General features: G+C 45.8%; 1 protein-coding gene across 7 annotated transcripts in view; it reads left to right on the top strand.

Annotated features, from left to right (window-relative positions):
* Window positions 1-26,650, top strand: part of LOC137423686 (sterile alpha motif domain-containing protein 9-like) — an 85,578-nt gene that overhangs the window by 9,729 nt on the left and 49,199 nt on the right. For 2 of the 7 annotated variants that reach the window (XR_013622800.1, XM_078773875.1), the window contains exon 2: window positions 2,169-2,352. Coding sequence is in view for 1 of the 7 variants with exons in the window: in XM_068111094.2 (XP_067967195.2) it covers window positions 15,542-15,642 (101 nt within the window). In the remaining 6 variants the exon portion in view is untranslated. Of the gene's footprint in view, window positions 1-248; window positions 383-2,168; window positions 2,353-15,458; window positions 15,643-26,650 lie in introns of those variants that run through there. The other 5 variants (XM_078773876.1, XM_068111094.2, XM_078773872.1 and 2 more) reach the window with 5 other exon arrangements.

Here is a 26,650-nt window from a genome sequence, read left to right as displayed (position 1 = left end):
GCTTACCTTCATGGTCCGATGTCTTCAACCTGGAAATTAATAAATCAAACCAAACACGGAATTTAAAATGTACAACAAAGAAATATTTATTACGGAACCCGAGAACAATGGAAACACGATGGAAGAAACTAAATCCTAAATTGGGACGTCCCCACATCAGAGTTCAGAAACGAAACAATGGGAGATGGTGAATAAAATTAATGTCTCGTCATGTTGTGGAATGTGGTGCGTCTTATCTGTCTCAGTAGTCGGTGCCCTGCTTGTTGCTCGCCCCTCCACTGGCCAATCACTAGTTCTCCTGGGCGTGGCTCCCAGTCTGCCTGGCACGATGTTCGTCTTCCATGGTGTACCACTGCACGGTCGGTGCCTGCTTGTCTTTCCGGTCAGTTCTTATGGTCAGTCATTGTAAGGGGGGGAATTTAACTAATGTGTGCACTAAGGGCCTATCTAATGTCTACAAGAGTGCGTTGCCATGAGGGACACAGGTATGATCACCAGGTCTGACACACAGGGGAATTGTCTTAGTCCAGAGAACTATTTATCAGGCCCCATTCCTCGTAATGGGGACGAAGACACACCTTGATCCGACAATCCGGGCTAAACACAGAACTTATTACAGGTGAGATTCTCTAGCACGACAGCCAGAGACCTACCTATGCAGATCTACCTAAATCTAGATATTCCCCTTTACCCCAAATTAATAACAATAGCTTATATTTATAATGGCATTTCCGTGGGAGCAACGGTTTCTACAGGAAGTAAAAATATTATAAACCACAAACACGTATGCTTAGCTTTTTAAACAGTCGTTAATGCTCTTTATAACACTAAATGAAGAAATTTGGAGGAATCCTGACATCCATGAAGAAAGGTTTACTTACAGAACTGAGCAAAGATCTACTGTACTCTATATAACCCACAAATGTTGGGTTAATAACAATCATGGCCCTTTCTGTCGCTACCGTGGCATTTTTCCTCGTGAACATTTGAAACTAGCTCCTGCTGTTTAATACGAAACTGAAAGGGAGGAAGACCGAGGTGTTCTCATTTACCAAGCAGCTAGCTTGTGCTTGCCAAGAATGCAATGCTTGCTCGAATGCTTAAACCACTGGGCGATCTCTCCACAAGAAACTTGGTAAATGAACACACCCAATGTTCTTGAGACCCGACCATAGATCGACTGTAATCTATATACCCCAAAGAGGAATGGCCCTTCTTGCCGCTCCTGTAGTGAGCGGGTGTACTAGTCTCTGAAATGCAGCTTTTGTCAGCACCAAAAGGGAATAGTTTCAGAGGATTTAGTTGCTCCCAGTTCATTTGGGATGAAGTCAAACAGCTGCCCAGAAGCAATTTCCTCCATCCGGGAATAATAAATTTCTGCATCTAATGATGCGATCCACTGTCTGCAATATCACTGGTGTTCTCCTCTTTTGTATAGAGACAATAACAGGGGATATGGCAATGCCCTTCAGCAACCATTACATTCCTACTGAGTGTGAAGATAAACCCGTTCATCTTGTTTTCGGAATTCAGCATTTCACAGCCACATATCTCTTCAAAAAGTTAATTCTAGCTTTGTGCATTTCACAGATCCTTCCTGGCCTTAGTGTACAGTATTTGCTTTCATATGGATACAAGATACAATTTGTCTCGGTATAGAGATTACAATTCCCTGGCTATTTCACCACAAAAAAGGGCTCTCGGTAGCTGCGATTTTGAATCGATGTCATCCAGAAGTCTCTTCATTTTGAATACACTATGTCGTTTTGGTGACAATTGATTTGTGGTGCAGTTCATTCTCCATTAAGCCTTTTAAAATACCCAGAACCGGCAAATGATTACATATCGAGTAGGTTTCAGGAGAGTTTTCCATGAGTGAATGCCCCGAAAAGACAAGAGTTATGTCATTACCTTCTGCGGTACAGTGAGCAATACACCTGTTTTATTCAAGCTTGTTTGGGGCGATTCTCACGATCTACCTCTTTGCAGTACTGCTGCTCCAGTACCTGCAAAATAACATGCGTATCTCAAAAGGAAATGTGGTGAGATGAAAGGCATTGAAACAATGTCAGACGTAGATTTCAAACACGTCACATATCGGCATAATCAGTTAACTTATAAACAAATATTTGTTACCCTGTTTTTAACTATGCACACATATATTTAAGGGGCGTTGGCAGATGTTTCCTTGTACGTCTGAAGTCCACACACACCCGTCTGAAGTCTACCCAGCGCCAGCAGAACACAGCGCATGCTGCCCTGGAAGCACAAACAAGCTTCGGTGTGTGGTGAAATCAACACGGAGTTTGCATGGGAAAGATGTATGGTTGATGGTCAAGCCTCAATTTCTGGGTGAGTAATGAACTCTTAACTCTAATTGCACTGGAGGTGGGTTTGTGAGCCCCCCCCCACCCCCCCTCGACATGTTTCGCAACCACTGGGGATTTCAAATTCTTCTCTCATGACTTTTTTCTCTCAGGTCTTGAGCATATTTGGATACGACAAATGTCCAAATGGCACTTGCCGTTCAGGTGCCACGTGACAATGTCCTAAAACCCGCAATTTTTGCATATAGTCAGGCAGCTTAGGACCGGATTTGAGATGGATATAGATGTTCTGGACAAAAGCGCCAATTTTTACCTTCGCAAAAGCGGAAGGTTATGTTTTGATCGCTGTGTATTTATTTGTATGTCTGTGTGTGTGTGTGTGTGTGTATGTTATTCGCATAACTCAAAAAGTATTCAACCGAATTGCATGAAATTTGGTGGGATGATTGGTTATTATACGGGACACATTTGATTAGATTTTGGGAGCAATCGGGTCAAAGGTCAAGGTCAAGGTCACGAAAAGGTCAAAATCGTATTTTTACCATAGCGCGGTCAATTTTTATCCAATTGGCATGCAACTAATGCCAAAATGTTCAGAATTCAATGCCCGATCTTGTTATATACGACATGACCCAGTGAAGACATTACCCTTGTTAGCGGTTGGGGGTCAAAGTCAGGGGGGTCACGACCTTGCAAAATGTGCGTTTTTTGTCATAACTCGGTCAATTCTTATCCGATTTGCATGAAATCAGCACCAAACTGTTCACTGTTCTGTTCCCTACACTCCCATGCCAAGTACAGAACAGTAGCTGCGGCGAAGGTATGCGCTCTACCGAGTGCCCGTTCTAGTTTCTTATATGTTACCCGTTACCATAGCTTTCCATTTTTGATATGAACCACTTCCTCCGAATACATTATGGCGGCCATCTTAGATTTTCAAGAAGGCTGCCATGTAAAAACCGAAATCTATCAATATCTCAGCTTCTAAGCCACTCAGGATCGCAATCCTGGTCTCTAAACATACATTTTCTGGGACAAGGAATACAACGATACCATTTAGAAAAGGAACAGACGATTTTTATTCACACAAAAAAAAACTGAACATAAAACTTGTAAAAAAAAAAAACGGAATATTGTTGATGTAGCCATAGTCACTGAAAATACTGCAAAAAAAAAAAAAAGTATTCGGAGGAAGTGGTTCCTACCAAAAATGGAAAGCTAAAGCTATGGGTCGCATGTGGGGAAAATTTTGCGCTTTTGTCCAGAATGTCCACATCCATTTGCTGAGCTGCTTGACTAAAATGTTTATGTACAACAAACATGTTACATGCATTAAGTGCAAATTATTTGGCCTCTAATTTCTTCTGAGTGTTTCAGTCTATTGTGTAAGACATTTTCAACAAGTGTTACGCCTAGGTCCCCCGTCGGTGAAGTGATGCGAGTTGACAAAGTGGAAGACGCAAGACGGCCATCTTGGATTTTGACGTGGCAACCCAATTTTCAATAGCGTTCTTCCTTATGCATAGATACACCCACACACCAGATTTGAAGTTAGTAGTTCGTTTATTTTTCAAGATATTTCGCTCACAAGGTTCAGACATATATATGGTGGTGGCCATCTTGGATTTTGACGTGGCGACCCAATTTTCAATAGCGTTCTTCCTTATGCGTAGATACACCCACACACCAGATTAGAAGTTAGTAGTTCGTTTATTTTTCAATATATTTCGCTCACAAGGTTCAGACATATATATGGTGGTGGCCATCTTGGATTTTGACGTGGCGACCCAATTTTCAATAGCGTTCTTCCTTATGCTTAGCAACACCCACACACCAGATTAGAAGTTGGTAGTTCGTTTATTTTTCAACATATTTCGCTCACAAGGTACAGACATACATGGCGTCAGACATACATGGTGGCGGCCATCTTGGATTTTGACGTGGGTTGCACCCACACACCAAATTAGAATTCGGTCCTTCGCTTACGTATGCACGCACGCACGCACGCACGCCCGCAAGCACGTCTGCACGCACGGACGGACGCACACACGGACGGAGGGGAAAACCATAGTCCCCCTTTCGCTCCACGGTGCGACGGGGGACAAACAAGCTTGATACAAATGCAAACTCTCAGTCACAGAGGTGAAAGGAAAAACTGGGCAAGAAGTAGAAATGGAACAACAACAGAAAATAGAGCATACTACAACAGTGAAAGGAGTTGTGGAGTAATCGATCCACTGAAAACACAAGATAAAGAACCACGAAGGGTTTTGTACACTTTGCAAACTGCAATAAGGGAGAACGTTTTTTACATATAAGGATACTGTACAATCTCTCCACACATGAAGAATAGCTGAAAAGCACACATATCAACACCTCCACCACCAAAGGTGAACTGAGATTATGTTTTCACACTTGATGGTTTTTTGTTTGTTTGTGAGCACTGAGCAACTTTTGAACTTATTCGATTTTGTGGAAGAACTGATTCGATTTTGGTGAAGGTCCAAATCCGGATCCGGATATAAGAATTTTTTAATTATTAATATCTCAAATGATATCTCAAAATAATTGTGGACGAGTTATGACAAAACTAGGGTGATGAGTTGGTTAGGTGGCAAGAACAAGCCGATTAAATTTGGTTTGGGTCCGAATCCAGATCTGGCCTATCACTGCGATAGCCTGGTGGAGGTATGCACTCTACCCAGGGCCCTTCTGGATAAAAATGCTTCTGTTGCAGTCACAGCAAACATATAATCCATGCGAGTTCTGGTCATTTGGTGAGGCCGATTTGACGGGCAATTGCATGCGTTTCCTGGTACGTGGAGCATGCCCCACCCAGGGAGGCAACATAGTGAGATTGGTTACGGTTAGTGATGAAAGTGTCCTGTCAAAGTCATTTTGCTTCAACATTCATACAAGAACTAGTGGGAATCCCACGTGCATGGACGTCTTCATTTATATGTTGCACATTCAGTTTTACAAACTGGTTACTGACAATTTATCAGATACACAAATGATGTAATCTACACAATGTATTGACTCCTGATAACATGTGAATGCATGTGCGTGCACATGGGAAATACAGTTTGAAATGTGTGATCACATCTCATGTAAAATGTAACTTCAAGAGCTCAAATCGTCTCCCTCCCACATCACGCACACTGCACCAGGGAGTAGATCACCCACAGGGGAGTGGGTCACACACACACACACACGGGGGAGTGGGTCATGCACGCACAGGGGAGTGGGTCATGCACACACAGGGGAGTGAGTCACGTACACACGGGGGAGTGGGTCACACACACACGTGGGGATGGGTCACAAACACACACACACACACACACGGGAGAGTCACACACACACATGGGGGGGGGGGGGGAGTGGGTCACACACACACACACACACACACTCACACGTGGGGGTGTGTCACACACACACACGGGGGAGTCACACACACACGGGGGAGTGGGTCACACACACACACACACACACACACACACACACACACACACACACACACTGGGGGGAGAGGGTCACACGCGCACACACACACACACACACACACACAATGGGGGGGGGGGAGTGGGTCACACACACACACACTCGCACATGGGGGAGTGGGTCACACACACACTCGCACATGGGGGGGTGGGTCACACACACACACACACACACACACACACACACAAGGGGGGAAGTGGGTCAAACACACAAACACACACACGGAGGGGGGGGGAGGGTCGCACACACACACTTACACACAGGCAGAGGAGTGGGTAACACTCGCACACGGGAGAGTGAGCCACACACACACACACATGGGGGAGTGGGTCACACACACACACACACACACACACACACACACACACACACACACACACACACACACACACACACGTGGGCCCCACACACACACACACACACACACACCTGTATGTGGCACGTCATCATCATGTGGCACGTCCTTTACCTTCCTTACTCTCCAATCAGCGACCTGCTTGTTACTCGCCCCTCCCCTGGCCAATCACGAGCTCTCCAGGGCGTGGCTATTTCCTGTCTGTGCGATGTTTGTCTTCCATGCCACCGTAGTGTGCGGTCGCTTCCGGTCTGTTCCTCGAGTCGGGTTTGATTATGAGAGGGAAGTTAATTAGTGTGTATGCGCTAATGGGCCTAGCTAATGTATATGAGTGCATTGCCATACGGGACACCGGAATGATCACAGAGGGGACAACATACAATGGAATTATATCTTTATGCCCTAATTCTAGTTAACAAGCCCCACCCCCTTGTGGCGAGGACACATATCCAACATACGGGCTAGACAGAACTTATTACAGGCGAGGATTCCTATCACGACAGCCAGAGCATAATACCTACGCAGATCTACCTGATTCTATATATGCCCCAACCCAAAATTCAAAACAATGTCATAACAATTCATAACAAAATTAAAGATGAACATATGTCACCCACAGGGTGAACCGTATCTTGCCATTTGACCTTGACCTTAATAATTTCGTATGGTGAATAGTATGTCTTCATGACCAACGCACATGAAATATTGAAAGATTTTGATGAGAACTGAGGAAATAATTTTTTCATGAAAATTCCGTTTTTTCGTCATGACGTCATCAAATGACGTCATAGCGTCAAACTGTTTACAGATCTGGGAAGCACTCATCAAGGGCATTCATATGAGGTATTACTCGATATGGTACCTACGATTTCAAAATTTGACCTTGGGGTCAATAATTTTCGACCTCCAGCGCTAACCATGAAGGTCAAGGCCGATCGCCACCAAAAACTAATCAGCTGAGCGCCGGACCATATACTAGATTCCCATGAAGTTTGGAGACGATCCGATCAAAGTTACTCAAAAAATAAGGGTTTCAACATTTGACCTTGGGGTCAATAATTTTCGACCTCCAGCGCTAACCATGAAGGTCAAGGCCGATCGCCACCAAAAACTAATCAGCTGAGCGCCGGACCATATACTAGATTCCCATGAAGTTTGGAGACGATCCGATCAAAGTTACTCAAAAAATAAGGGTTTCGTCGACCTCCATGATTGACCACAAAGTGACCTTGACCTTTGACCTTGACCTTCAAAATTTTGTGTGCTGAAGGGTATCTCTATAGGACTCTGATATGCGAAGTTACAGGAGTTTCCAATAATAACTGTGGTCTACAGAGTGATCTAAACGTGAAAAAAAATGATTAACCACAAACAAAAAAACAAAAAAACAAACAAAATAAACATATGTCACCCACAGGGTGAACCGTATCTTGCCAAGTGACCTTGACCTTTGACCTTGACCTTCATAATTTTGTGTGCTAAAGGGTATCTCTAAAAGACTCTGATATGCGAACTTACAAGAGTTTCCAAAGGGAACTGTGCTCTACAGAGTGACCTAAACAATGCGAACTAAAGCAATACAATATACATGAAAAGTGCAGTTTTTTCGTCATAACGCCGTCAAATGACGTCACATTGTCAAACTAGTTATATGTTTGGAAAGCACTCAACAAGGGCTTCAATTTGAGGTACTACTCGATATGGTAACTGAAACTTGAAAATTTTACCTTTTGGTCAAAATTGAATGACCTTCAAAATGACCTTGAAGGTCAAGGCCGATCGACACCAAAAACTAATCAGCTGAGCGCCATACCACACCCTATATACCCACCAAGTTTGGAGATCATAAGATCAAAGTTACTCAAAAAATAAGGGTTTCGTTGACCTCCATGATTGACCCAATTGAATGACCTTCAAAATGACCTTGAAGGTCAAGGCCGATCGACACCAAAAACTAATCAGCTGAGCGCCATACCACACCCTATATACCCACCAAGTTTGGAGATCATAAGATCAAAGTTACTCAAAAAATAAGGGTTTCGTTGACCTCCATGATTGACCGCAAAGTGACCTTGACCTTTGACCTTGACCTTCAAAATTTTGTGTGCTGAAGGGTATCTCTATAGGACTCTGATATGCGAAGTTACAGGAGTTCCCAATAATAACTGTGGTAAATATGGTAACTGAAACTTGAAAATTTTACCTTTTGGTCAAAATTGAATGACCTTCAAAATGACCTTGAAGGTCAAGGCCGATCGACACCAAAAACTAATCAGCTGAGCGCCATACCACACCCTATATACCCACCAAGCTTGGAGATCATAAGATCAAAGTTACTCAAAAAATAAGGGTTTCGTTGACCTCCATGATTGACCCAATTGAATGACCTTCAAAATGACCTTGAAGGTCAAGGCCGATCGCCACCAAAAACTAATCAGCTGAGCGCCGGACCATATACTAGATTCCCATGAAGTTTGGAGACGATCCGCTCAAAGTTACTCAAAAAATAAGGGTTTCGTTGACCTCCATGATTGACCGCAAAGTGACCTTGACCTTTGACCTTGACCTTAATAATTTCGTATGGTGAATAGTATGTCTTCATGACCAACGCACATGAAATATTGAAAGATTTTGATGAGAACTGAGGAAATAATTTTTTCATGAAAATTCCGTTTTTTCATCATGACGTCATCAAATGACGTCATAGCGTCAAACTGTTTACAGATCTGGGAAGCACTCATCAAGGGCATTCATATGAGGTATTACTCGATATGGTAACTGAAACTTGAAAATTTTACCTTTTGGTCAAAATTGAATGACCTTCAAAATGACCTTGAAGGTCAAGGCCGATCGACACCAAAAACTAATCAACTGAGCGCCATACCACACCCTATATACCCACCAAGTTTGGAGATCATAAGATCAAAGTTACTCAAAAAATAAGGGTTTCGTAATTTGACCTTGGGGTCAATAATTTTCGACCTCCAGCGCTAACCATGAAGGTCAAGGCCGATCGCCACCAAAAACTAATCAGCTGAGCGCCGGACCATATACTAGATTCCCATGAAGTTTGGAGACGATCCGATGAAAGTTACTCAAAAAATAAGGGTTTCGTCGACCTCCATGATTGACCACAAAGTGACCTTGACCTTTGACCTTGACCTTCAAAATTTTGTGTGCTGAAGGGTATCTCTATAGGACTCTGATATGCGAAGTTACATGTGAACATATGCGAAGATATGGTACCTACGATTTCAACATTTGACCTTGGGGTCAATAATTTTCGACCTCCAGCGCTAACCATGAAGGTCAATGCCGATCGCCACCAAAAACTAATCAGCTGAGCGCCGGACCATATACTAGATTCCCATGAAGTTTGGAGACGATCCGATCAAAGTTACTCAAAAAATAAGGGTTTCAACATTTGACCTTGGGGTCAATAATTTTCGACCTCCAGCGCTAACCATGAAGGTCAAGGCCGATCGCCACCAAAAACTAATCAGCTGAGCGCCGGACCATATACTAGATTCCCATGAAGTTTGGAGACGATCCGATCAAAGTTACTCAAAAAATAAGGGTTTCGTCGACCTCCATGATTGACCACAAAGTGACCTTGACCTTTGACCTTGACCTTCAAAATTTTGTGTGCTGAAGGGTATCTCTATAGGACTCTGATGTGCGAAGTTACAGGAGTTTCCAATAATAACTGTGGTCTACAGAGTGATCTAAACGTGAAAAAAAATGATTAACCACAAACAAAAAAACAAAAAAACAAACAAAAAAACAAACAAAAAAACAAACATACAAGCTGACTAATACATCTTGCAAAAACTTCGTTTTGGCAAGATAAAAACAAACATACAAGCTGACTAATACATCTTGCAAAAACTTCGTTTTGGCAAGATAATAATCGCATATTGTTAATGTTATTACAAAACAAATATTAATCTTATTATAACAGAGCAAACGTATATGGTTATGTCGTTATGTTTTTTGCGACGAAAAGTCTTCTTCCTCTTCAAATAAAATTAACACCCTTGTAGCGGTTGCCGCTGAACATACACAATCGCCTTCCACCTGCCGAGGACGCAACCACGGAGCGATCGCTGTGCCGGGCTCGCCCAGACCGCCCGGAGACGCTCAGTCTCGCCTTTCCCGGGCATGCCCGGACTCGCCTTTCCCGGGCTCGCCCGGCCCGTCCGTCCGGCGACACCCAGTCTCGCCGTTCCCGGGCATGTCCAGGCACGCCCGGCCCATCCGGCGACACCCAGTCTCGCCGTTCCCGGGCATGTCCAGACTCGCCCAGGTCTCCCAGACATGCCCAGTCGCGCCTTTTAAGGGCAAACGCTCCGGCATGAGATATTCGAGTGCTTGTATATAATGCTGCCTGATAAACGGGCTTTTCAGAGTACCCGAGTTGATTTGATGCAATAAAGAAACTCCGACGAATTCCAGCTTTTTGTCGCGTCCATTCTTTCGATTCGAGTTGGAGCACAGCTCCTTCACCCTCTTAATAAAGTTTAGACTGCTGAGACCCCTCAGACCTTTGATGACCCTTTAATTCCCCCAAGACCCTTAAGACCACCAAGACCCCAGAAGACCCAAAATACCCTGAAGACCCAAAAATAAGATCAAAAATACCCTGAAGACCCAAAAATAAGACCCAAAAGACACCCCGAAGACCCAAAAGACATCCCGAAGACCCAAAAGACACCCCGAAGACCCAAAACACCCCGAAGACCGAAAACACCCCGAAGACCCAAAACACCCCGAAGACCCAAAACACACCGAAGACCCAAAACACCCCGAAGCCCCAAAACACCCCGAAGACCCAAAACACCCCGAAGACCCAAAACACCCCGAAGACCCAAAACACCCCGAAGACCCAAAACACCCCGAAGACCCAAAACACCCCGAAGACCCAAAACACCCCGAAGACCCAAAACACCCCGAAGCCCCAAAATACCCCGAAGACCCAAAATACCCCGAAGACCCAAAACTCCATGAAGACCCAAAACACCCTGAAGACCCAAAACACCATGAAGACCCAAAACACCCTGAAGACCCAAAAGACCCAAAAGACCCCAAAGACCTTAAAGACCCAGAGGAACCAAAAGACCCTTAATTCACAAAATCCCCTGAAGACACCGAAGACCCAAAAGACCCTTAATCCCCAGAAGACACCGAAGACCCAAAAGACCCCGAAGACCGAAAATACACTGAAGACCCAAAATACCCCAAATACCCAAAAGACCCCGAGGACCGAAAACACCCTGAAGCCACCAGAGACCCTTGAATACCCTTTAGACCCCAAATACCCTTAAATACTCCAAAGAACCAAAATACCCCAAAGACTCTTAAAGACCCAGAGGAAACAAAATACCCTGAAGACCCAAAAGCCCCCAAAGACCCTGAAGACCCCGAAGACCCAAAACACCCCAAAGACCCAAAATACCCTTAAAGGCCCAGAGGATCCAAAAGACCCTGAAGATCCAAATGACCCTGAAGACCCAAATGACCCTGAAGACCCAAAACACCATGAAGACCCAAAAGACACCAAAATGGTCAAAGATGCCTATCCCTCTGAAACGACACGTGGTGAGGCGCGAGCGGAGCGCGTCGAGTCACACTAGTACTAATAATGTCCCACTTCCCCAAGGCGTTTTTCCTGCAGTGATAACGTGTATAAATAGTGTTCTGTGGTTTGGCTCAGTTAACAACGAGCATCACCACCGATGGAACCGAGCTTTCATGGAGGGGTTTATCCAATCGATGGCGGATCATACACGAGACGGAATGAACAATGCCGCTTACCTTCATGGTCTGATGTCTTCAACCTGGAAATTAATAAATCAAACCAAACACGGCATTTAAAATGTACAACAAATAAATATTTATTACGGAACCCGAGAACAATTGAAACGCGACGGAAGAAACTAAATCCTAAATTGGGACGTCCCCACACCAGACTTCAGAAACGAAACAATGGGAGATGGTGAATAAAATAAATGTCTCGTCATGTTGTGGAATGTGGTGCGTCTTATCTGTCTCAGTAGTCGGTGCCCTGCTTGTTGCTCGCCCCTCCACTGGCCAATCACTAGTTCTCCTGGGCGTGGCTCCCAGCCTGCCTGGCACGATGTTCGTCTTCCATGGTGTACCACTGCACGGTCGGTGCCTGCTTGTCTTTCCGGTCAGTTCTTATGGTCAGTCATTGTAAGGGGGGGGAATTTAATTAATGTGTGCACTGAGGGCCTATTTAATGTCTACAAGAGTGCGTTGCCATAAGGGACACAGGTATGATCACCAGGTCTGACACACAGGGGAATTATCTTAGTCCCGAGAACTATTTATCAGGCCCCATTCCTCATAATGGGGACGAAGACACACCTTGATCCGACAATCCGGGCTAAACACAGAACTTATTACAGGTGAGATTCTCTAGCACGACAGCCAGAGACCTACCTATGCAGATCTACCTAAATCTAGATATTCCCCTTTACCCCAAATTAATAACAATAGCTTACAGTTATAATGGCGTTTCCGTGGGAGCAACGGTTTCTACAGGAAGTAAAAATATTATAAACCACAAACACGTATGCTTAGCTTTTTAAACAGTGGCTAATGCTCTTTATAACACTAAATGAAGAAATTTGGAGGAATCCTGACGTCCATGAAGAAAGGTTTACTTACAGAACTGAGCAAAGATCGACTGTACTCTAAATAACCCACAAATGTTGGGTTAATAACAATCATGGCCCTTTCTGTCACTACCGTGGCATTTTTCGTAGTGAACATTTGAAACTAGCTCCTGCTGTTTAATACGAAACTGAAAGGGAGGAAGATCGGGGTGTGCTCATTTACCAAGCAGCTAGCTTGTGCTTGCCAAGAATGCAATGCTTGCTCGAATGCTTAAACCACTGGGCGATCTCTCCACAAGAAATATCCATGGAAATCTCCACGCATGGCTGGCAGACTTCCTCTCTGGTCGTAGTCAACGTGTGGCCCTGAATGGGTTTCTCTCATCTCCTCTTCCTGTTCAGGCTGGAGTTCCCCAAGGTAGTGTTCTGGGCCCTGTGCTTTTTCTGGTCTTCATCAATGATCTCTCTGACTCTCTTGAAAATCCTCTCCATCTCTTTGCTGACGACTCTACTCTCTGTCGCTCCCTTCCTCATCCCTCAGATCGGCAGTCTGCAGCCTCCTTACTCTCTGCAGACCTGGACAAAATCACAGACTGGGCAAACAAATGGAACATGTCTTTCAATTCTGATAAATCTCACACTCTTACGATGTCTCTCCGAAAAGACCGACTGGACAACCCTCCCATCCACTTTCTGAATAATCCTCTCCAAGAAGTTCTGTCACTCAAGCTTTTGGGTCTCACTATTTGCCATGATCTTTCCTGGGAAAACCACATTTCAAATCTGGCCTCCAAAGCCAGTCGCCGACTGGGCATCCTCCGTCGTGCGAAGTCCTTCCTTGGCACACCTGAGCTCCTCACCACTTACAAGGCTTTCATCCGCAGCTCTATGGAATACTGCTCTCCCCTCTGGTCTGGTGCTCCTGCCTCACACCTAGCTCGTCTTCACGCTGTTGAAACCAAAGCGTTCAGAATCATTGGAATCTCCCGCGATGAAGCTAACTCCAAGGGCCTTTCACTCACTCACCGCAGGCAGGTTGGTGGTCTTTCCGTCTTCTACCGACTCCTCTCTGGCCTTGCCCCCCCAGCTCTCTCTGGGCTCTGTCCCCCAAATATTCCTACAGGTCGCACAAGATCTGCCTGCAACCTTCTTATGGTTATACTGCCAAAATCAAGGCTTTCTGCTCACCTTCACTCCTTCATTCCTCTTTTCTCCCGCCTCTGGAACAAACTCCCTCACTCTCTTCAATCTCACTCCACCCTCCAGGTCTTTAAAACAGCTGTTCACCACCATCTCTTATCCTCCCCCATCCAAAACCTTGATCTTTTCTACCCCCGCTAATTTCGGTCCCCTTGTGTTTTATACCTCTCCCCCCCTCCCCCCCTCCCCCAAAGCCCTCTACCTCCCACACTTCTCCCTGTTCTCAAATGTTGTGGTTGTGTGCTTCCCCTTCTCTCCCCATCTTGTCTTCCGCTCCCTCTTTTTGTATTATTTTGTTTGTCTGGTTGATTTGTTTGTGAAATAAATGTTAGCTCTTTCACGAGCCTCGATTCAGTATACAAACAAAAAACAAAAACAACAAAAAAAGCTTGGTAAATAAACACACCCAATGTTCTTGAGACCCGACCATAGATCGACTGTAATCTATATACCCCAAAGAGGAATGGTCCTTCTTGCCACTCCTGTAGTGAGCGGGTGTACTCGTCTCTGAAATGCAGCTTTTGTCAGCACCAAAAGGGAATAGTTTCAGAGGATTTAGTTGCTCCCAGTTCATTTGGGATGAAGTCAAACAGCTGCCCAGAAGCAATTTCCTCCATCCTAGAATAATAAATTTCTGCATCTGACGATGCGATCCACTGTCTGCAATATCACTGGTGTTCTCCTCTTTTGTATAGAGACAAAAACAGGGGATATGGCAATGCCCTTCAGCAACCATTACATTCCTTCTGAGTGTGAAGATAAACCCGTTCATCTTGTTTTCGGAATTCAGCTTTCGCAGCCACATATCTCTTCAAAAAGCTAATTCTAGCTTTGTGCATTTCACAGATCCTTCCTGGACCATGGTTGCTTTAGTGTACAGTATTTGCTTTCATATGGATACAAGATACAATTTGTCTCGGTATAGAGATTACAATTCCCTGGCTATTTCACCACAAAAAAGGGCTATCGGTAGGTGCGATTGTGAATCGATGTCATCCAGAAGTCTCTTCATTTTGAATACACTATGTCGTTTTGGTGACAATTGATTTGTGGTGCAGTTCATTCTCCATTAAGCCTTTTAAAATACCCAGAACCGGCAAATGATTACATATCGAGTAGGTTTCAGGAGAGTTTTCCATGAGTGAATGCCCCGAAAAGACAAGAGTTATGTCATTACCTTCTGCGGTGCAGTGAGCAATACACCTGTTTTATTCAAGCTTGTTTGGGGCGATTCTCACGATCTACTTCTTTGCAGTACTGCTGCTCCAGTACCTGCAAAATAACATAATGAGTATCTCAAAAGGAAATGTGGTGAGATGAAAGGCATTGAAACAATGTCAGACGTAGATTTCAAACACGTCACATATCGGCATAATCAGTTAACTTATAAACAAATATTTGTTGCGCTGTTTTTAACTATGTACACATATATTTAAGGGGCGTTGGCAGATGTTTCCTTGTACGTCTGAAGTCCACACACACCCGTCTGAAGTCTACCCAGCGCCAGCAGAACACAGCGCATGCTGCCCTGGAAGCACAAACAAGCTTCGGTGTGTGGTGAAATCAACACGGAGTTTGCATGGGAAAGATGTATGGTTGATGGTAAAGCCTCAATTTCTGGGTGAGTAATGAACTCTTAACTCTAATTGCACTGGAGGTGGGTTTGTGAGCCCCCCCCCACCCCCCCTCGACATGTTTCGCAACCACTGGGGATTTCAAATTCTTCTCTCATGACTTTTTTCTCTCAGGTCTTGAGCATATTTGGATACGACAAATGTCCAAATTGCACTTGCTGTTCAGGTGGCACGTGACAATGTCCTAAAACCCGCAATTTTTGCATTTAGTCAGGCGGCTTAGGACCGGATTTGAGATGGATATGGATGTTCCGGACAAAAGCGCCAATTTTTTCCCACATGTTACCCGTTACCATAGCTTTCCATTTTTGATATGAACCACTTCCTCCGAATACATTATGGCTGCCATCTTGGATTTTCAAGATGGCCGCCATGTAAAAACCGAAATCTATCAATATCTCAGCTTCTAAGCCACTCAGGATCGCAATCCTGGTCTCTAAACATACATTTTCTGGGACAAGGAATACAACGATACCATTTAGAAAAGCAACAGACGATGTTTATTCACACAAAAAAGAAACTGAACATAAAACGTGAAAAAAAATAAAACGGAATATTGTTGATGTAGCCATAGTCACTGAAAATACTGCAAAAAAAAAAATGTATTCGGAGGAAGTGGTTCCTCCCAAAAATGGAAAGCTAAAGCTATGGGTCGCATGTGGGGAAAATTTTGCGCTTTTGTCCAGAATGTCCACATCCATTTGCTGAGCTGCTTGACTAAAATGTTTATGTACAACATACATGTTACATGCATTAAGTGTAAATTATTTGGCCTCTAATTTCTTCTGAGTGTTTCAGTCTGTTGTGTAAGACATTTTCAACAAGTGTTACGCCTAGGTCCCCCGTCGGTGAAGTGATGCGAGTTGACAAAGTGGAAGACGCAAGACGGCCATCTTGGATTTTGATGTGGCGACCCAATTTTCAATAGCGTTCTTCCTTATGCGTAGATACACCCACACACCAGATTAGAAGTTAGTAGTTCGTATATTTTTCAAGATATTTCGCTCACAAGGTTCAGACATATATATGGTGGCGGCCATCTTGGATTTTGACGTGGCGACCCAATTTTCAATAGCGTTCTTCCTTATGCTTAGCAACACCCACACACCAGATTAGAAGTTGGTAGTTCGTTTATTTTTCAACATATTTCGCTCACAAGGTACAGACATACATGGCGTCAGACATACATGGTGGCGGCCATCTTGGATTTTGACGTGGGTTGCACCCACACACCAAATTAGAATTCGGTCCTTCGCTTACGTATGCACGCACGCACACACGCCCGCAAGCACGTCTGCACGCACGGACGGACGCACACACGGACGGAGGGGAAAACCATAGTCCCCCTTTCGCTCCACGGTGCGACGACGGGGGACAAACAAGCTTGATACAAATGCAAACTCTCAGTCACAGAGGTGAAAGGAAAAACTGGGCAAGAAGTAGAAATGGAACAACAACAGAAAATAGAGCATACTACAACAGTGAAAGGAGTTGTGGAGTAATCGATCCACTGAAAACACAAGATAAAGAACCACGAAGGGTTTTGTACACTTTGCAAACTGCAATAAGGGAGAACGTTTTTTACATATAAGGATACTGTACAATCTCTCCACACATGAAGAATAGCTGAAAAGCACACATATCAACACCTCCACCACCAAAGGTGAACTGAGATTATGTTTTCACCCTTGTTTGTTTTTTGTTTGTTTGTGAGCAACTTTTGAACTTATTCGATTTTGTGGAAGAACTGATTCGATTTTGGTGAAGGTCCAAATCCGGATCCGGATATGAGAATTTTTTAATTATTAATATCTCAAATGATATCTCAAAATAATTGTGGACGAGTTATGACAAAACTAGGGTGACGAGTTGGTTAGGTGGCAAGAACAAGCCGATTAAATTTGGTTTGGGTCCGAATCCAGATCTGGCCTATCACTGCGATAGCCTTGTGGAGGTATGCACTCCACCCAGGGCCCTTCTGGATAAAAATGATTCTGTTGCAGTCACAGCAAACATATAATCCATGCGAGTTCTGGTCATTTTTTGAGGCCGATTTGACGGGCAATGGCATGCGTTTCCTGGTACGTGGAGCATGCCCCACCCAGGGAGGCAACATAGTGAGATTGGTTACGGTTCGTGATGAAAGTGTCCTGTCAAAGTCATTTTGCTTCAACATTCATACAAGAACTAGTTGAGTACCAGTTCACTGGTAATTCCCTGTTTGTCGTTGAAGGCGGCAAAAAGGGTTGGCGTCAGGAAGGGCATCCGGCCGTAAAACATTGCTTCAAAAAGGGGACCAAAAAACAACAACTACCACGGTCCCCGAAAAGGCCAACCCCCGCTTTGCGGGGAAAAATGGCCTCTAAACGGTGGTATTCATACAAGAACTAGTGGGAATCCCACGTGCATGGACGTCTTCATTTATATGTTGCACATTCAGTTTTACAAAATGGTTACTGACAATTTATCAGATCCACAAATGATGTAATCTACACAATGTATTGACTCCTGGTAACATGTGAATGCATGTGCGTGCACATGGGAAATACAGTTTGAAATGTGTGATCACATCTCACATCTCATGTAAAATGTAACTTCAAGAGCTCAAATCGTCTCCCTCCCACATCACGCACACTGCACCAGGGAGTAGATCACCCACGGGGCAGTGGGTCATGCACACACAGGGGAGTGGGTTATGCACACACAGGGGATTGGGTCATGCACACACAGGGGAGTGGGTCATGCACACACAGGGGAGTGGGTCATGCACACACAGGGGAGTGGGTCACACACACACGGGGGAGTGGGTCACACACACACGGGGGAGTGGGTCACACACACACACACACAAACACACACACACACGGGGGGGGGGGGAGTGGGTCACACACACACACACACACGTGGGGGGGGGGGGGGGAGTCACACACACACACGGGGGAGTGGGTCACACACACACACACACACACTGGGGGGAGAGGGTCACACGCACACACACACACACACACACACACACTGGGGGGAGAGGGTCACACACACACACACACACACACACACACACACACACACACACACAATGGGGGGGGGGGGAGTGGGTCAAACACACACTCGCACATGGGGGAGTGGGTCACACCCACACACACACAAGGGGGGAAGTGGGTCAAACACACAAACACACACACACGGGGGTGGGGGGGAGAGGGTCGCACACACACACTTACACACAGGCAGAGGAGTGGGTAACACTCGCACACGGGAGAGTGAGCCACACACACACACACACACACACACATATGGGGGAGTGGGTCACACACACACGGGAGAGTGAGTCACACTCACACACGGGAGAGTGGGTCACATAAACACTCGCAGACGCGGAAATGCGTCACACTCACACATGGGGGAGTGGGTCTCTCTCTCACACACACACACACACACACACACACACACACACACACACACACACACACACACACACACACACACACACACACACACACACAAACACACACCTGTATGTACGAAACGCATTTTATTTGGGCGGTGTATCATCACTCCGAACGAAACAGGCATTACCTCGTTTCCTTTGCTTGAGTTGTTGAAAAAGTAATTCATGATCAAAGACGTGTTGATTGAGTCTTAAAATGCACATCTGATCATACAGCCATGCAGAGCATACAGAGGTCGATCTGAGGCCGATGGAGCCCATAAATCTTCTTCCTTTTTAAAATTGAATGTATCGATAACTTTTCGCTTTACAAAGTAAAAATAGATTAAAACCAAGCGTTATTAATAAACATTGTATTCCACAGTTAGTTCACATTATTATGTAGATTTTTGAAGAACTGCATTGTTGAATTCCATGGTTGGAAAAGAGTTGACTCGCTTAAAACAAACTGTATATACACCCCAAGGATATGGAAAAATATAATTCGACTTCGGTTCGATCCCAAATTTCAGTATTCAGTCGCTGTATTTTTACTAAGTAATAATATTGTTGCGGTTTTCCGAAGCCCGTTCCCGTTACAAAGGGGAGATTAAGCCCCTTTTTCTCTCTGGGTCTTCGAAACCGTGAGACTGAGTCGCCACTTCCGGGCAGACGTGGAAAAGGGTTTCGGGACAATTTCACACATACCTTGAGTACCCACGCCGCAGCGGAAGCGGGGATCAAGTCACGCGTGATTGCGTACGCCCGAGCGGATGGCGTACCACGTGACTCGTGCTGCTACCTTTCTATAGAACCCGATCAGAGCGATCTAATTCGTACCATGCTAAGCCAATGATGGAAGAGACAAAAACGGTCGAATCAGAAGGAATAACAGGGTTTATTTACACTATTTACAGGAATCGGTAGAAGGAAAGGGACACAGGGTAGACATAATCGGTCTTATACTTATCCCCAGACAATGGGCCCACTTACACACACAGTGAGATGGAGGAAGAATGTTCGCGTGCCGAACGCGCCTGCTTCGGTCGCTCCAGGAACAGCTCACCCGGTTGTGGCCCTCTGGCGGTCACAGCACGTATCCCGGCGAAGGCAGGCAGGAGGGAAAATCCTCGCGGTGCGTAACAGGCAAAGGCAGGCAGGAGGGAATATCGCGCGTCTGTGGCCCGGCGCGGGTCGTCTTTTATAGCGTGATTACTACTGCGCAGAGCGCGGGGAGCAGGGCAAGTTCATGTAAAATGGAGTTATTCAGTTCATCCGATAGGACTCAACACAACGCAATCTCACGCGTGTATTCTCACAACTGAGCGCTCCGAACTGACCTCCTCTCCAACTCAACTGAGCTCAGTGCGTCTCCTCTGGGATCTCCAACTGAGGTGGGGGGCTCTGGGCACAGGGTTATATGGCCCCGCCCTAGCCCGACTCGAATGTTCCAAACCCCGCCTTTTGCTGCAGTGGTAAGTCACTCCCCTCGAGCCCTAACTGGCGGCTCGCGCTTACCGATGGCTCCTCCTCCGCCTTCCTTCGGCCTTGGTCGACTTGTTCAGGCCTGCCTCATGGTATTTCGGCGCCAATGCCAACCCAAAGCGCCATAAGGACACCTAATTTTCATTATCCTACTCAACGCAAAACTAACACAGGAAAGGTCTACGCTTACATTTACTAAGAAATAACTGAACTTAAACGAGGCTACATGTTGTAGTGTAACTAACTAGGAGGGGAAATTAACCTTTATTATAAACCCACAAAACCGCAACAATATAAATAACGAAGTCCTGGGAACATTCTCTCCTCTCCTTCCCCTCTCTCCTTCCCCTTGCCCACATAACAGTCGACACATTCAAAACGGCTGTTGGAATACATGTCGCCAATTTTCTCAACTTTAGCTGAAACTGAGACTTGAACCATCCCAGCAACTGTGATGGTGAATTAGTCGAGATAAAGCTGTGAGGGAGACTCAATTAACTTTATGTTACAGGTCTTTGAAAAACAAAAACAAAATGACAGAGATCTGTAATCTGGTGGTGAAAGAAGGCCGCATTCCAGTGGATTGGGAACTGAGTACCCTCGTCCCTCTATACAAGGGGAAAGGTGACCCTCTGGAGTGTGGCTCGTACCGAGCGATAAAGTTATTGGAGCATGGAATGAAGGTATTGGAAAGGGTGTTGGAGAGGAGGATAAGGAAGAAAGTGAAGATCGACGAAATGCAGTTTGGATTTATGCCAGGAAGAGGAACGACAGGCGTGCTTTTTATTGTGAGGCAGTTGCAGGAGAAGTACATGGAGAAGAGGAAGAAGTTGTTTCTTGGGTTTGTTGATCTGGAGAAAGCATTCGATAGGGTTCCACGCGAAGTAGTGACATGGGCATTGAGGAAGTTAGGTGTGGAGGAATGGTTGATCAGAGTAGTGATGGCAATGTACAAAAGAGCGCGCACAACTGTAAGGACGAAGGACGGGAACAGTGATGAGTTTGAGGTGAAGGTGGGAGTGCATCAGGGGTCAGTACTAAGTCCACTACTATTTGTAGCTGTGATGGAGGTGCTGGCTCAGAACGTAAAGGAGGGTTTACCATGGGAGTTGTTGTATGCAGATTATCTGGTGTTGATTGCAGAAAGTATGGATGGACTGAAGGAAAAGATGAACAAGTGGAAGGAATGTATGGAGACAAAAGGTCTGAAGGTGTATATCGGAAAGCCGAAGGTGATGGCAAGTGGTAAAGCATGTGGTGAGGTGGAAAGAACTGGGAAGTGGCCATGTGCTGTGTGCAGGAAGGGTGTCAGAGTGAACTCCATTCAATGTACAATGTGCGCTGAGTGGGTTCATCAAAAATACAGTGGTCTGAGAGGGCCATTAACCAGTGTGGCAGCTACATTCAAATGTAAGGTGTGCACAGAGGGAGCTGCAGATGGAGGAAATGTTGAGTTGGATCTTGGAGACGGCCTGAAGGTGGAAGGTGTGAAAACATTTTGCTACCTTGGGGACGTGCTGAATGGAGAAGGTGGATCAGACTCGGCAACGGTTGCTTGAGTGAGATGTGCATGGAAGAAGTTTCGGGAACTGAGTGGCGTGCTGATGTGGAGGGGAGTGTCGTTAAAGCTGAAGGGAAAGGTGTATTCTGCATGTGTAAGAAGTGTTATGATTTATGGGAGCGAGACATGGGTAATGAATGTGGAGCAGCAACGAAGGCTGGAAAGGGTGTTAATGCGAATGGTTCGGTGGATGTGTGGAGTGTCGTTGAGAGAGAGGAAGACAAATGATGAAATGCGAAAGATGATGGGAATAGAGCCTGTGATTGATGCTGTGAAGAGGCACAGGTTGAGATCGTTTGGTCATGTGTTGAGGAAGGATGAAAGTGACTGGTTGAGAAGAGTGATGGAAATGAATGTAGAAGGAAGTAGAGGACGGGGAAGACTGAGAAAGACTTGGCTAAAGATGGTGGAAGAAGAAATGCGGGCAAGGGGGTTAACAAGGGGAGATGCAGAAAATAGGGCAAAATGAAGAAGATTGTCATGGGGAGCGCAAGGCTAACCCCCGCTCTAGCAGGGAAAATGGCCTTAAAATGCATGTTGTTGTTGTTGTTGCTGTTGTTACAGGCCTTTGAAAATTCATTTCGTTCTATAAACGTTAACTTTCATCGAATTTTCTTCCCGTTTTTTTCAACCGAGTCTAAAACCATGTTAGCGACTGTGAAAAATGAAATGAGATATCGAATTAGAGTTGAAATAAAACAGTGAGAGAGAGAAAGACACCGCTGGCCTAACAAAAGAGGCCTCAAAGCTATGCGAGTAAACAAAATGGTGGATATTTGTTTTTGAAGCCCCTCCCAGACCGGGTGTAGCCACACCCCCGGACAGACAGACAGGATCACCTACGGAGAATATATATATACTAGTGGGGTCACCCGTGGGAATCCCACGGGCATGGACGTGTGTGACATTTCGACATATTGAGTTAGATGCTGCACATTCATTTTTACAAAATGGTTACTGGCAAGTCATCAGATCCAGAAATGGTGTAATGAACACAATTTATTTATTTCACATAATATGTGACCCCTCACTCCTCTCCACCTGACCCTCTCCTCTCTCCACCTGACACTCTCCTCTCTCCACCTGACACTCTCCTCTCTCCACCTGACACTCTCCTCTCTCTACCTAGCACTCCTCTCCTCTCCAATCCCTCACATTCCTCTCCTCTCCAATCCCTCACATTCCTCTCCTTTCCAATCCCTCACACTCCTCTCCAATCGCGCCTCACACTCCTCTCCAATCGCGCCTCACACTCCTCTCCAATCGTGCCTCACACTCCGCTCCAATCGCGCCTCACACTCCTCTCCAATCGCGCCTCACACTCCTCTCCAATCGCGCCTCACACTCCTCTCCAATCGCGCCTCACACTCCTCTCCAATCGCGCCTCACACTCCTCTCCAATCGCGCCTCACACTCCTCTCCAATCGCGCCTCACACTCCTCTCCAATCGCGCCTCACACTCCTCTCCAATCGCGCCTCACACTCCTCTCCAATCGCGCCTCACACTCCTCTCCAATCGCGCCTCACACTCCTCTCCAATCGCGCCTCACACTCCTCTCCAATCGCGCCTCACACTCCTCTCCAATCGCGTCTCACACTCCTCTCCAATCGCGCCTCACACTCCTCTCCAATCGCGCCTCACACTCCTCTCCAATCGCGCCTCACACTCCTCTCCAATCGCGCCTCACACTCCTCTCCAATCGCACCTCACACTCCTCTCCAATCACGCCTCACACTCCTCTCCAATCGCGCCTCACACTCCTCTCCAATCGTGCCTCACACTCCTCTCCAATCGCGCCTCACACTCCTCTCCAATCACGCCTCACACTCCTCTCCAATCGTGCCTCACACTCCTCTCCAATCGCGCCTCACACTCCTCTCCAATCGCGCCTCACACTCCTCTCCAATCGTGCCTCACACTCCTCTCCAATCGCGCCTCACACTCCTCTCCAATCGCTCCCCACACTCCTCTCCAATTGCGCCTCACACTCCTCTCCAATCGTGTCTCACACTCCTCTCCAATCGCTCCTCACACTCCCCTCCAATCGCGCCTCACTCTCCTCTCCAATCGCTCCTCACTCGCCTCTCCAATCGGCTTTTCCCCGTCTCGTTTCTCTCGTTTTTCTCCCGCCTCGTTCTTTTTCTTGCTCCATCATGTTCAAGTTTGCATTGACGTTCGTCGATGGACTCGTTCGCCCGTCTCATTCGTTTTCTTGCTACATCCTGTTCAAGTCTGCGTTCTTCATCGATCGTCTCATTCATTTTGGAAATAGAAGTTTCCACGCAGCGCATGAATTGTCACGATCCTCAAGAGGAAGTGTCTCGTAATCATCAAATGATAAATGGCAAGTAAATTATATTGTGGAAAATTAAAGATTTCAAATAAACCTATTTAAAGTGTATGCGCACATAACTAGTTAAAAAAAACGAAGAAATATCTCTCGGTAATTTCCTGACACATATTTTATTTCCGGATAATAATGTTGAATGAAATAAAAACGAAGAAATATATGTCGGCATCATTGTTGACGTTTTTGTGACGACTGTCATCAAACGAAAAAGTAATATATCTTAACGGAAAAGCAAAAGCGAATTTTTAATATATGTCGACACGTTGCCGTCGGTGTCATGTTGGGGTGTATGATACATCATGACGGGATTTTTAAAAATATATCTGCATTTTCCCGCGTGTGTGGAATGTTCTCAATTATTGCTGACTAAAACCATCGATAAAAATGAAATCAGATGGTGAGTTAGATTGGAGATAAAGGCGTGAGAGAGACTCAATGGCCTTGAAGTTACAGGCCTTTGAGAATTCATTTCGTTCTATAAACGGCAACTTTCATCGGATTTTCTTCCCGTTTTTTTTCAACCGAGTCTAAAACTATGTTAGCAACTGTGAAAAATGAAATGATATATCGAATTTGATTTGAAATAAAACTGGGAGAGAGAGCGAGACACCACGGGCCTACAAAACAGGCCTCAAAGCTATGCGAGTTAATAAAATGGTGGATATTTGTTTATATGAAGCCTCTCCAAGAATGGGTGGAGCTATGGGTGGAGCTACTCTGCAAACCGAGTAAGCCACACCCCGGACAGACATCCAACAGACAGAATCATCTACGGCTATTATAATATATATATATATATATATATATATATATATTGTTACGGTTCGCGGTTAAGGATGGTATGTTTGCCGAGCGGAGGCACCGCGACCTAACAGTTTCCCCGATTCACCCGATTCACCCGCACGTTGGCCGTATCGCGCCACAGATATTCAATGAGGGAAAAGACAAAGACGACACGGATGTGAAGAAGAGGAAGACGAAGGCAAGAAAAGGTTTGAAATACGATTACTATTTATTACTATTTACAGGCTCAAAGTAACCAAGGAGAAGGAAAGATAATAAAATAATATACAGAAGCTTTTAGAGACACAGTGAAAATACTAGCTTATACAGACTTAATTGAATACCCAGGACAGAACAAACAGAACAAACTCACGTACACGAATGGGGAACTTGCAGGCAGGAATGGCTGGAAGGAGAGGAAAGTCCAATGGGGTCCTGCAGCACGATCGGCGCGTTTAGCAGCCGCCGTTCCTTCGCGGCCCTGCTCAAAACCGCCGTCCAGGCCCCAAGCGGCTGTTGAGTGTTGTTGCTGCTGTGGACGCTGCTGCTGGCGAGCAAGGCGACGAATAGCAGGCTTTGTGCTTCCCTGGATGATCTCCTTTGAACAAGAATCGCTGCTGGATGATCTCTTCTCTTGGACAAGAATCGCTGCTGGATGATCTCCCTTCTCTCTCTTGGACCTCACAACCCAGCTCTCTCTTGGACCCTCACCACGCAGCTCTCTCTTGGACCCTCACCACGCAGCTCTCTCTTGGACCCTCACCACGCAGCTCTCTCTTGGACCCTCACCACGCAGCTCTCTCTTGGACCCTCACCACGCAGCCCTCTCTTGGACCCTCACCACGCAGCTCTCTCTTGGACCCTCACCACACAGCCCTCTCTTGGACCCTCACCACGCAGCTCTCTCTTGGACCCTCACCACGCAGCTCTGACCATTCTTGCGCGCGCGCTTTTATAACGCCGCCGGCGATTAAGCCGCCGGCCTTCAGGACACGCCCATCGGTGTGCTCACCTCGGCCATGGTTGGTCGCGCGACCCTCTGGCTCCGCCCTTGATGACGAAGGGCGGGCACGCCTTTCTTCCCCAACCCTGCCTCGTGGCCAATGGCGGCAATTGTAGTTGGCAATGCGAATGGCAATTGATGAAAGGGGAAATGGAGGTTTTTGGGAATGGGAATGAAGGGAATCTATCTTTTTCACTTGGTGCAATGGAGTGTCATGTTAATGGAAGACAAGGCCTTATATATATATATATTGTTACGGTTCGCGGTTAAGGATGTAATGTTTGCCGAGCGGAGGCACTGCGACTTAACAGTTTCCCCGATTCACCCGATTCACTCGAACGTTGGCCGTATCGCGCCACAGATATTCAATGGGGGAAAAGACAAA

This window comes from Myxine glutinosa, chromosome 3 (genome assembly GCF_964187855.1).
Source record: "Myxine glutinosa chromosome 3, kmMyxGlut1.1, whole genome shotgun sequence".
Lineage (NCBI taxonomy): Eukaryota > Metazoa > Chordata > Myxini > Myxiniformes > Myxinidae > Myxine > Myxine glutinosa.
Note: the sequence above shows the minus strand (reverse complement) of the source record. Positions and strands in the feature narration are given on the sequence as shown.